Source organism: Calonectris borealis, chromosome 4 (assembly GCF_964195595.1).
Source record: "Calonectris borealis chromosome 4, bCalBor7.hap1.2, whole genome shotgun sequence".
Taxonomy (NCBI): domain Eukaryota; kingdom Metazoa; phylum Chordata; class Aves; order Procellariiformes; family Procellariidae; genus Calonectris; species Calonectris borealis.
This window is the reverse complement of record NC_134315.1, coordinates 861,956-874,558: the sequence shown is the minus strand read 5'-3', so window position 1 is coordinate 874,558 and position 12,603 is coordinate 861,956. Positions and strand designations below refer to the sequence as shown.

The 12,603-nt window shown below is 46.6% G+C and overlaps 1 protein-coding gene across 10 annotated transcripts in view; it reads right to left on the bottom strand.

Annotated features, from left to right (window-relative positions):
* Positions 1-4,040: 4,040 nt before the first annotated feature.
* Positions 4,041-12,603, bottom strand: part of ZNF638 (zinc finger protein 638) — a 59,932-nt gene continuing 51,369 nt past the window's right edge. For 2 of the 10 annotated variants that reach the window (XM_075148328.1, XM_075148326.1), the window contains 5 exons: positions 11,938-12,003; positions 8,341-9,331; positions 6,185-6,277; positions 5,218-5,336; positions 4,041-4,352 (listed from right to left, as the gene is read on the bottom strand). In XM_075148328.1, the coding sequence (XP_075004429.1) occupies positions 4,293-4,352; positions 5,218-5,336; positions 6,185-6,277; positions 8,341-9,331; positions 11,938-12,003 (1,329 nt within the window). In that variant the 3' untranslated portion in view covers positions 4,041-4,292. The other 8 variants (XM_075148327.1, XM_075148329.1, XM_075148325.1 and 5 more) reach the window with 6 other exon arrangements.

The following is a 12,603-nucleotide window of genomic DNA, read 5'->3' as shown; positions in this document are numbered from 1 at the left end:
CTCACCGTGAGGCCAGGGCCAGGCCTGGGGGGCAAATGCTACCTCCAGGGTGGGAAAACGGGGGTCTTGGGGGGCTGAGCTACATAGAGGGTGCACCCCACGGCACCCCTCGGCACGGCACAAAGCAGGGTCCCCCATGAGAGCTGGGTGCACCCAAACCCCCACGCCGGGGGTCACACCGGGACCAGCCCATCCCCGTGCTGAGCAGCACCCGTGGGTGTGTGGGGACCACCCTGATGCTTCTTCCCCTGCCTCAGTTTCCCCAGCTGGGGGATGGGAGACCGTCTCCTTTTGGCACAGCCGGGACCAGCCGCACGGTGACAGGTGGGGACATCCACGGCACCCGGCTATTTCGGGGAGGTTATTTTTACCCCTGGGTTTCCCAGCAAGCGGCTCAGCGAGGTCCCTCCCTCCCCCCTCCCTGCACCCCCCCGGCTGCTGGGGGCTGCCCCGCTCACCCCGACACTCCCCTTTACCCTCTTTGGCTTTATCTAAACCCATTTCCCACTCCTCCTGCCAGGCCCTAAGCCCACCGCACCGAAAACCGACGGCTGCCGTGACCAGCACAAGGATCGGCCACCGCAGCGGAAACTCTCCGGAAGCAGCAGAGTAATCGCATTTGGGTGAAATGTAATTATGGGCGAGATTAAAGCCGAGGGCACTCGCAGGAGACAGCACGGCCCACCCACGGGGTCCCCCAGCACCCCTACTCCCCCTCCCACAGCTCCGACCCCATCGCTCCCCGATATTTAACACGAGTCCCCTTGAGCCCGTTCGTCCCTCGTCTATCCATCCCAGCTCACCAGGAGCATCCGCGTCCCCAGCACGTCGCACCAAGAGACCTACAGACCCCACGATCTCGGCCCCGCGAGGACTGGTTCTTCTGCAAGACCCTTAAATAATAATTTCGGGCATCGCGGCCGCCCAGCGGGGCTCCAGGCGAGGCACAGGCGCTGCCGGGTTGAGCTCAGCGATGCACGGGGGGAGGAGAAAAACCCCACAAGGGCAGAGGAAAAGCTGTTGCAAAAGCTCCGTGGATTTTACTTAAGCCACCCCACCTGCAGCCAGCCGCTGCCAGGAGCCGGCGGCAGCGTCCCCGCGGATGTGCCAAGGGGCCAGGGCACGCAGCACGTGGCCATTTCAACCCCCAGCAGCTCTACAATAAACTCCATGTGCAGCGCGGTTAGTCACGGGCAGCGCCGTACATTTTGGGGAACAACGTTTAGAAATGGTGTTTGGCAGTTTACCTTACTTTTCCTAGATTTTTTTCCACATCACCCTGGGGAGACAGGATGGTTTTTTCCTCAAAATTCCCAGTTAAGTCCCCCACAGCTCCTGCATCTTTTCCTGGGGCCTCTGCAGCACTCACCTGGTTTTATCCGAGATGTTCCGGCGTCTCAAAGGGAAGGGCCAGGCACAAACGGGGTCCGGGCAGCCGCGAGCGGAGGGGAAGCAGATGCGGAGCAGAAACAGGATTTACCGACCCAGTCCCCGTCCATCGACATCCTGCAGGACCACGCTCCGCCTCGCAGCCGGGCGGGAGATGCTGCTGGATCCCATCCGCCCGGCCACGGGAAGCCTCCAGCTCTGGGCTGGGAGCAGGCAGGCAGCTGAGCGGGCATCAGGGCTTCAGCCGGAGGAAGCCCCCGAGCTGCCGTCCTCGCCCACCTCGGGCACCCACCCCCAACTCCTGCCGATGGGGTGTCCCTGGGGAGGCCGCTCGGGGCAGGGCCGTGAGCAATCCCATTAAAAGCCAAATTGCCTTCTTCGTTTGCCAACGCCTCGCCCTTGGAGCTGCCTTTAAAGCCGCTGAGCTGCTCACGCCTCGGATGATTTCGCAGCATCTCTCCAGGAAAAGCCGTTTCTTTTAGAGCTGCCAGGGAGCGGGAGCGGAGCAGCGGGGCATCGCAGCCCGACCCGCCGGCAGGCAAGGCAGAGGACCCAAACAGACCGGCACAGGGCCCCCAGGGCACGGGGTGCTTGTCTCCTCCTCGGCCCTCCGTACGCTCAGCAAAGGCAAATTTGGACCGAAGCTCGCGCGGCAGAAGCGGGAACAAAGAACAACGTTGTTTTCTCGTCCTCTGCACAGATAAAGCAACGAAGAGAAACCAAGGCAAGGAGTCGCCCTCACTGCAGAGAGGGACTTCGGAAACTCAGAAGCACAAACACATAAAGCTGCACTGTGAAGGAGACAGGGCTAACGGGGACAGAAAGCCACGTCCCGGGCACTGGCGGGGCTGGGAAAAAACAGTGCGGAGCTGCCGAGCTCTGCCGGGGAGCGGAGGGTGCTGCCGGCAGCTCCCCACGGAGCCTCCGGACTCTCCCAGCTGCAGCTCTTGCAGATGCTTTCTGCACCTCCCTGCAGGCTCTTCGCACTAAATTCCAGTTTGTACCCCATTATTTCAGACAGGATTTTTAAATTCTCTTCTGTACGAATTGCTACTAACCCAGTAGTAACTGGATAATTAGGTGAGAGTAATTAAGCAGTTAAATAGCATCGCACCAATCTCAGCTGTACTGCTCACTGCTTTGGAGCAGGGGACGGCTCCTCCCAGCAGTCAGTGGAGAGAGAAGAGGGAGACGGACGCGCATGTGCGCTCACACACACGCACATTCCTCCCCGGAATCATGCTCCCTGACTCGCCAAGTATTTGCCGGTCCAAATCCCTCCTGCGCATTTTTGAGACACTTCTCTCTTCATTTGTCCAACCCCGCCGGGACAGACCAGCGCAATGACTCACCAGCACACAGCGGCAGCAAGTTCGCCCACAGCAGCGTTCTTCACTGAGGGACTGAAGCAAAAATAGAGAAGAAAAAAAAGCCCAACCAAAAATAATCTGCAGTTTATGAAGTTCTGTTCGTGACTTCCCGAGCAACCTGCCTGTCAGACAGCAAAACTCCTCCGTCGCCCACAGGAACAGCCCAAAGCAAAGCCTTCCTTCTGGAGCCTTCAGAGCAGGTTCTGTCCGCTTCGCACGGACACGGCACGGACTTCAGGCGGCGGACAGCTATTTAGAGACATTTACCGGCTCAGCATCATTCGACAACTTCAATACATGAAATGCAAGTACCGCTTTCTGCGTATGCTTTGCTCTTGAAGAAGCAAGGTCCCACAAGCCTGAGGGACTTCATGGGATCATCTCGCATGAAGGAACATGTTTCACCTCAGCTACATGCAGGTGCTCCCTTGCTAAACCGTAAGTTCGGTTTATTTTGGTGCTTTACTGATCAGCGGTCTGAAGACACAAGGATTTCTGTGGCAGCTATGGCACAGGTATGACTTGCAACATCCCCACCAGGTAGAACCACAAGTCTCTCATTTTCCTCGGACATGTAGGAACACTTCTTTACTCCTCCTCCAGGACCATAATTCAGCCAAGGTCAACTACCAAAGTTTGAAAGAGTGGCAGAGACAACAGTGGATTTTAAAAAACAGTCTTGTAAATAAATTTCAAGCGGCTAGGTGAAAAATGAAAGCTCAAAGCAAAGTCAATCACGACCCAGACTGCGAGCCACTGTTAAGCGCACGCCAGGCAGAGACCCAGACTTAGCAGTGAGCAACGTTCAAGAGCAGATTACGAAGTTCAGCCACACTGCTGAGTGCTCCACAGGCTCTGACCTACAGACTGGAACAAACTAGGGAAAAACAACCCAAAATAAACAAGCATACTCGGTCACCAAGGTGAAACAGCAAGGGACAGTGACCTCCCTGGCTGACCGCAGTAACTACAGGCACGCTAACGCAGTGCTGGGATAGGCTTCGCTCCCCTCGACGGCCCCGGCGTTATCTTCCTGAGACTACCCGGGGACTGCAGAGGCCACAGGAAAACGGAGCGTAATAATCCACAGGATCACCGCAACCTTTACCGTGAGGGTCACTGCTTCGGGGCAGCATGGAGCATATGTAGCAAGTGAAATTCCACCTGCTGAGAGCTCTGCAAAGCGGCACCAGAGAGATCTCTGGAAGGAATCCCCTCCTAGTCTCTACTGTGATCCAGAGAGTTAACGAAACACAATAAATCACACCAAACACAATCCGCTGGTGGTAACTATACAGTAAGAACATTTATTTCATGTCGACGCTTGTAAAAGAAGTCTCTTCCAAGGCAGATGATTTGATATACAAATCAAAGCCACGATACGTTTTTCTTTTAGTCTCTCTATACTGAGCTCAAATTTATACAACGTGAATGCTTGTTCTGAAACAAAATTACAAATTAAATCATAACAAAATACACAAAATCGACTGGACCCTAAGTTTAATTCACTGAAAGAATTCTTCTTTCCTCCGATCACCTTGAACTCCGCTCTTCCCCATCGTTACGCTCACCCTTCTGCTTGGCCATGAATTTCTGTAGAAATAAGGGTACCAGTGAAAAGATACCACTGTGTTATGCCTCAGTCCGCGACAAGATCATGCTTTAAAAACAGTGCAGGTTTCATAAACGCATCGGCCAATCCTTATACTGTAATGTGTGATCTGTACCAAAAAACACTCAAAAGTTTTGCTCACAAACTGGCACACACACAGAGTCACCAAGTGGTGAAGCTCCCAAGGGGAATTTTTACAGGGCATACGGCAAAATATTAAATATCAGGAGTTCACATGATGACAGCGACCTGTGACTGGTCATGAAATCTAAAGTAGTAATTCAATATTCACCACGGCTGTGTATTCATTACGCCCACCTTACAGAAGTCTACGTCGATAGTTTCTTCCCAGTTTTCTACCCCTACATCAGCACGGGACGGGGCTGCCTCCTCCCCCAGCTGGCACACGCCGTGTCCCTGCGGCCGGGTGCACGGGGCAAGGGGTACTGCTGGGGGGGGTTGACCCCAAAGGTCTCTGGCTGCCAGACTGACCTTTTGGTCATTTTGTATCTGCAAGACATTTTAGCCAGTCTGCAGCTTCGGCAAGCCAGGAAATCTGACAAAACCATGCTTTCGGACACATCACTGCATAGTTTTTAAAAATCACTTCTTAAAAATGAAAGGAAGACAACAGCTATTCCCACGCCTTCCTAGGTAAGGAAGGCTTTACGTAGGCAACGAGCTTGCATGATTTAACACTATCTGTCCGAGTTTAAAACTAAAACCCCTTGAAGTATTAACATGAGCTCCCTATGCCACGAGGAAATTACTAGCGCTCGTTAAAGCAAACATTTTTAGAACGATATTCTTTTCACCCCTGTGTGTTGTGAGAAGCCTCAGCATTACCTCCATGTTTTGCTGATGAAGTGGTGTCTTGCAGTGGTTTTTCACAGACGTTTCATCTGCGTAGAACAGCGAGCAGATCTGACAGAAAAAGCCTGCCTTCGGAACTAGGTAATCCAAATCTGAAGAGACAGCACACATTAACATGAACAAAACACAGCTTTAAAAAAAAAATTAAAAATCAGATTCCTTTCGCCAAATCTGTAGAATTTGTTATTACTGGAAGGAAACTAGTTACATTTTTTCAGTGTTCAAAAAATTAGGCTTCTAATCCGAGCTGGTCACCCGCCCTACTTCCAATAAACAGAGAACACCACATACTTTTCTGTGAGGAGGACGACTGACCTTCTGGATCTGAAGCTCGCTGCAACTACCCCAGCGTCTTTTGGCCTTAAAGTATTTTATATACAACTCATCTGCCAAGTTTAACCTCTGTCCTGCAGTATGTTACGCAAGCATTTTCTGTCACAGAGACTATTACACAAGCCATCAGGCAAGGATCCGTACTTTCCTAGCAACTTCTTTTACAGTTCAAGTGTTATCAGTAGTTTTATATGAAAGTATTTTAGATGAGGATCTTGGAATATATACACGCACACATTTTTAAAACCATGTAAGCTGTTCCCTCATTTCTATACATTGAGAGAAAGTTGGTAATAAAACTCGTAACAGGATTACAACAGCAGGTAGATATTACACTGCATTGTGCTAATTATAAGTAAATTAGCCTATATTTGTAAATTAAATTTTTGGAAAAAAAGAACTTTCAACTTTGCTGCTGCTATTAAGCCAACAGCAGAAACTTGTTAAGCATGCATTTGTAGGAGCCAAGATAAAAATACAAATTACGGGCCATGACTTCACAGTTAGATGTGGTAATGAGGCAAAGGAGGCATTTTCAAACGGGCAAGAAAGCTGTCTTCCAGCAAGAAAAGTACAGAGCACTTGGGGTGGGCTTTTTTGTCTTTACCTTTTGCGGTACTCTGCGTCTTCGATGCATCTGAAGAACCCATTTTCCTCCGCTTAGACTCTGGTTCTTTATCGCCTGATCCCAGCTGATCTACTGGAGGCCATAAATGCACGTTAAACAAAGGTACCCGCTCGTTTAAAGGTTTTCTATATCTAGCGTAATGGCTCGTGACTGCTTGAAACAAACACGATCCGTATGGTCCTGGCTGTTTTCTACTACCGGTTTGGTCTTTCCATAGAGCAATTCTCAGGAGCTCCTGACATCAATCCCACGAGCGAGACTTCCAAATCCAGCCCCGGTGCCGCGGTGAATGACTCCAAAAGTGCTCTTGACCACACGGCACTCGTCACAGAGGGACCACCGCCGCTCTCCGCTGCCTTCCTCTACAGCTCTTATCAGCAGCTTCAAACCAACGTTGCGATTATGATCGCAAAAATCTCAACTTCTTTATAATACAAGCTACCAAGCTTTCTTGAATTAATCTAGCTCGAGGTCCAACAGCAGTATTTCAGCTTCATTACAGAACCAGTCAGAGCCTACCGAATATGTTATCGGATTAACCAGCTCTAAGGAAAGATCAAAATCAGTATTTTAAGATTTTTCTGCAGACAAGGAGTCTGACAGAGTCTCTTCTATTACAAGATAAACAAGGTGTTTGGTTTTTAGACTACCAAAGCAGTCCAACTGGCAGGTGAAGAGTCACACGTCAAAAATACCTGTTTTCTTTCTAATTCGATGTTCAAATAACCTATATGCCAGTATGTCCTAAACAAGGTTAACGCAATAGATCCCTTCCCTCAATAACAAAAACCAGGAAGCTGTCGAAGGAACGCAACAGACAGCATCGCTCCTGCATCCCCTAGACGCTTCAGCAGATTGCGAGTACCTCACCGCACCACCAACACACCAAGTTTCAGATTTGCCACGTGGCTCTTCACCAGCTGCGGTTTGACCGTCTCCTTTGAACTGTTGGCCTGAGGCAATCAATAAACTGTTTCCTAGTTTGCTAGGAAACTTCTCAAACTCCGGAGGAACTAGGCCTTTCCTAAACCTACCTCTTTTGCCTGAGGTTTTTACTATACAGAAAGGAACTAAAATCACTTATTTACTGTCTATCAAATACATTTATTATAATTTGTCACTACCAGTTAGATTAGAAATCAACTCAAGGGCTTGGATATCTTAAGAGGTCTTTTTAGAGTTAACTTGCTAATAGAACATAGAAAATATTTTGCATTTTCAGTAAATGCTTTTATTAATCATGGGGAAGCTTCTGTTCTATAACACTAACAAGATTAAAACAATATATAACATTTAAATATTTTTGGGTGTGTACAGAGTCACAACTAATCCCCTTCCGAATGTTTATAGAAACCGAAGTTTAAAATACTCTGTTTTAAGCAAGGTATCTGCTGCTTCTGCAGCTCCTCCAGATCTGCACTACTCAGGTTGCCTCTGCTCCACGACGAGCGTGAGAGAGGAGAAAAGCTCTTCCAAAACACTAGAACAAAAGGTGCTGCGTCAGAGCTCAGCTGCATCAGCAGAGACAGAAAGAAAACTCGAGAGTAGTGGGCTGCATCACACAGAGCCTTCACCCACGCTCTGGCCAAAACTCTTCTTGTGTGTTGGTTATATATAGCTCCCTCCTTGGCTCTCCGTTAGCCTTTCTTAACTCTTCGCTGATTCCACGCTACAGATGTTCTTCTACATTTTTCCCTCTAGATCCAGCCTGGAAGCTGTTACATCTTTGTATCGGTGTGTCTGTTTCACTGGACTCAACCTAATGAGGTTTGGCCCTGTAATTACAGGCTATAAATCATCTGTGTTGGGTAGTTTACCAGGCCTTGCATTAAAAGCGGTATTTTCCCCAATTTTAGCCATCATAAACACCAAATGAACACTTCAAATCAATATGCAGCTTAATGTCACATCAAAAGAAAGATGCATTGTAAAACGCATTAACAAAACATCCTACCTTCAGGCCGTTGTTCACGCTCAGTCTCCCTTTTTACCCCAGCATCTCTTTCATTAACTTTGTCAAAGATTTGGGGTTTTTCAGTTTCCTCTATTTGCTAAAAGGATCTCTTTATGCGTGGCACTGATTACAAGCATCTCATTTTCTATTTCCCCTCTAGAAACTCTGAGAGGTTCCTCACCTTTTGACTTTGAGATTGCAATAATTTCTTCTTCTGCACTCATATCTCCTAGAATTTCCATTTCTTCTGGTCCTGCAACAGCAACAATATCCTCCTCTTCTGGTCCTGCAATTTCTTCTTCTTCTGGTCCTGCAACAGCAACAATATCTTCATCATCATCATCCTCGTTCAGATTTTTCCCTGGGAAAGTATTTTCTTCTTCCTCATCCTCCTCTCCAACTTCATCTACTGTAACAAAGTTCAGTTCCTCTTTTAGACGATCAAAATCAGCCAGAAAATCATCTTCATCTTCGTTAACTTCATCCAAAGTCACTAGAGGGTTATCTTCATTGTCCTCTTGTATTTCATCTACCGTCACTAAAGCACTGGGATCGTCAGGCACCTGGGAGGAAGCACAGTCTCCAGTATCCTCAGCAGTCGCTTTATCCTCCTCCTTCTGCTTCAGCACATCCTCAATACTCAAGTCCGCAGGCTCGTTCAGAGGCAGCTCTTCCACTTCGCCGATTTCATCTACAGTCACCAAGGGTTCGGCTTTCAGATCCTGCTCCTCAAAAACTGACCTAGGGATGTCTTTATGAGAACTAAGGTCCTCCTGCTCGGATATCTCATCCAAAGTAACAAGCGACTGCGGATCCTTTACTGCTTCTGACATAAGTTCTTCCTCTTCCACCACTTCATCCACTACAACCAGACCCTGCGGGTCACTGAGCGCTTCTAAATTAGCGACTCCCATTAGCTGTGCAGTCACATCCTCCTCCTCACCGATTTCATCCAGAGTGACAAAAGAGAGTTCGCTTTCAGCAATGCGCGCTATGGAGCTTTTCCCTTTCCTTCTCTTAGAGCTAGGCTCAGAAGAGGAGTTGGTTTTAGCACCATCTTTTCTCTTTCCCCTCAGTGGGTTTCGCCGTGTTTGAACGGGAGACTCGATTTCCTCTACGACCTCATCCACAGTAACAAATTCATCCAGGTTAAATGGAAACAGCTCTTCTTCCTAGGAAGTGTAAAAATGTGAACATAACAAAGTTTAACATTCACCCAGTGACACCAGCACCTCCATCCACAGGGTGCCCAGTGAAAAATATCTACACACTGAACCTGGCTGAAGGGGGAAAAAAATGCAACTTGCCTTAAGGGTAGAAAACAATTTTCAGGCCTTCAGTCTCATGTGGAAGAGTTTTCATTATCAGCATTTGTGTTAAGTAAGCAGATTCAATTCAGAAACTGAACGCATTTTTGAAACACAGCAGATGAACAGCCAAAATCTCTGTCTATTAGAAGAACTGGGCCAATGCCCTGAATACTCACGTATATTTTTGCACTCACTTGCAGGAAGACTAGTGAAAATCCGAATACCTCCAGATTATCCTTCAAAAAACACTATTATCTTGTGTCATACCTCATTCTCTTCCCTAAGCGTATGCTGTTGGCCGCTGCTACGAACAGAAGACTACATTAGATGTTTCGATCCAGCAAAGTCATTCTGTGTCCTGATGACTGCTCACTGTCTTATCTTGCCTCTTTGGTTTCAATCTCCTAACAAACATCTCGGTTTCAGAGAGGTCCTCCGATGGCCCTACGCTCCAGCCCAGGAAAGGGGTCCCAGTACTGGAACCTCCCTCTGTTTCTCCTCAGCCAACACGTACAAGAAGGTAATTTTCTCCTTTCTGTTAAGGTCTGACTAGCCCCGCAGACGTCTGGCAGACTTGCTGCTCCTCCTGTGCCAGCCACCTTTCCTTAGGGACCAGGGGGCAAACTCCAGCCTTCCAGCAAATGCCTTACAGTATTTTTATGTTTAAGATGACAGAGCCTGACCCTTTCCAATTTTCCTCAGTCAGCAGCATGCTCTTACTGGAGCATGTCTGGCATCTAAAACTCCTCCTATCCCGCAGTTTGACCATGCCAGCTTCCAGCAGGGCTCACACAATTTATTCTAGGACCACTGGAAAGAATTAGCAGCAATTTAATGCCATATGTAGCCGAGAAGATCTGGAGGAGGATGTATGGATAAGTGTTGAATTTAATAAAAGAGTGAGTTAACCCAAATTACTTTTAGGTTATTTGAATAGACAGCGGTCATGTTTTTGGAACAGAGCATTATACTTTGTTCACTGTAAAATAGCCACACTTTTATAATCAGGATGGTAGGATAAGGTGGATAAGATGGGTACTTAAGTCAATCAATAAATTAATTTTAGACATTAAAACACATCCAAATATCCATTGCACCCCAAATTATGTATTCAATTTCTTCAATGAACAATCCTGAATTTTTTTTTATTTTTGCAAAATATTCCATCCTACCATCAAATACTGGTCGGTGTCAAACACAAGAAGAGTGAAAAAACCCTTGTCAAAGCAGAACTTAAGGCCAAGGCAAGATGAATTTTCCTCTCTACAGAGCAAGACTGCAGCTAAGAAATACTAAAAACAATCCTCCAGCAGAAAAAGGAATCTGAAATTCAAAGGCTACATGCCTTTTCTTCCCTTTCTTTTTTAAAAAGCTAACAAATACTAGGAATAATGTGTGCCTCCACCCACATTCTGATGCAGAAACTTGAGGAATACTTAATGCAAGGTGGGCACAGTGAAGAAAAAGAAAGGAAGAATCTGGTTACATTTCAACTGAAATCAAGCGTTACTGTGTTCTTTCTCCCGTGAAAAGGAGAACACAGATCTTGGTTCTCATCAGCTGTATAACAGTGAAGAATAAAGGTGTAAGAAGTAATAGACATAACAAAACCTTTTTCAAGAGGTGCAGAATTTCCTCTTGGGGATTAACAAACACATCTGGAACATCAGATGTGAAAGCGTTCTCTGTTACCATCAACTTCACAAACACACTGCGCTGGTGATGCAGTAAGTTTATGTGGATAAAGATTTATAAAAGCATTCAGTTCTCCAACTTTATCTCAGAAATCCCTTTTCCATAGGGACCCACTACTTACCTGGTAGATCTTTGATTTAATACTGTAACCCTACTTCTACAAACTCATCAATATGGATTTTTATTCCCTTCTTTCTGTTTTTCTTTCCCAAAGCCCAAGCTATCTAAGAGAGAGAGAGGGTATCTCTTTTAACCTTCTTGTAAAAATGCAGACTGAGCAGTTGAGCCTCTAGGCTCCCAAGCTCTTCTTCAAACCATCACTGCACCAAAAATGTACAGTAATCATTGCTTTGCAAAACAACCCACTGGAAATATCTTTGCGTGGAGGAGGTACCATGGATAGAGATGTTCTGACTACCTCCTGTTGTACAAAATCATTTATAAAGAGCCAGAAGACTTCAGCCTGCCTTCCTCTTCTCACAAGTGTGATGATGAATAAAGATCTTGTGCAGGCAACTGGGGATCCAATGAATTGATTCTCTCTTTCTCAAACAAATGATATCCAGAGACCAAAAAACACCTCCTCTTAACACTCACTTCCTGAATTAAGTTTCTCTTCCAAATTACTTGTCTTTACAGCTTTATGCCCGTAGTCTGTAACAACTAGTAATACAAAAAATTCCCTAGGGAAGGACATAAAAAATTCTTAGTACACACACACACACGCTTTCAAGACAATCTGACTTTAAGTTTGTTTACGGTTACATCCTTACCTCCTTTTGTTTTGCATTACTGCTAGTGCCACTTTTTGAAGTTTTAGTATTGCCACCAACAGGAGCCTGCAAAATTGGACAAAAGTTCACACGGAATCAGTTAAGCCAACTAACCTGTCCACAAGAGAAAAAATAATTTTAAAAATCAGCTATTTTTTTCCCTTAATGAACTTTTTTAAGTTGTCCAGACTGCTGCTTCTGATCACATGCTTGGCAAATACAGAACTAAGCCAACCGTCAGTGGTAGAGTCCAGGCATACAGTCTCTAGCAACAAGTCACAGGTAATAGCTTGCTTAGTAGCCTCTTTTCAGTAACCAGTGTCTGTGCAGGACTTGACAAAGCAAATATCAGCTCACAAAAGGACAGAAAGCTTATTAATTCCCATTCAGAACTAATCCAAGAACATAAAGTTATGACACTCAATAAAGACTCGCTTCAAAAATACCTTCCTGCAATTTTTTCCGAGTAGCATTTTCAAACCAGTTACATACTTGCGTTGCACACACTGCATCTAAAAGCAACTGGTTGCCCGCCATCTCGCTATTCCAACTTGTCTGTTGGCCCAAACCGGCTGAGTGATTTATGGAAAAGGGAAGGGGAACATAATCTCATCGTCCCATACTCAACATCTGAGAGAAGCATGGAGTTAGTTACTGATCAGGCAC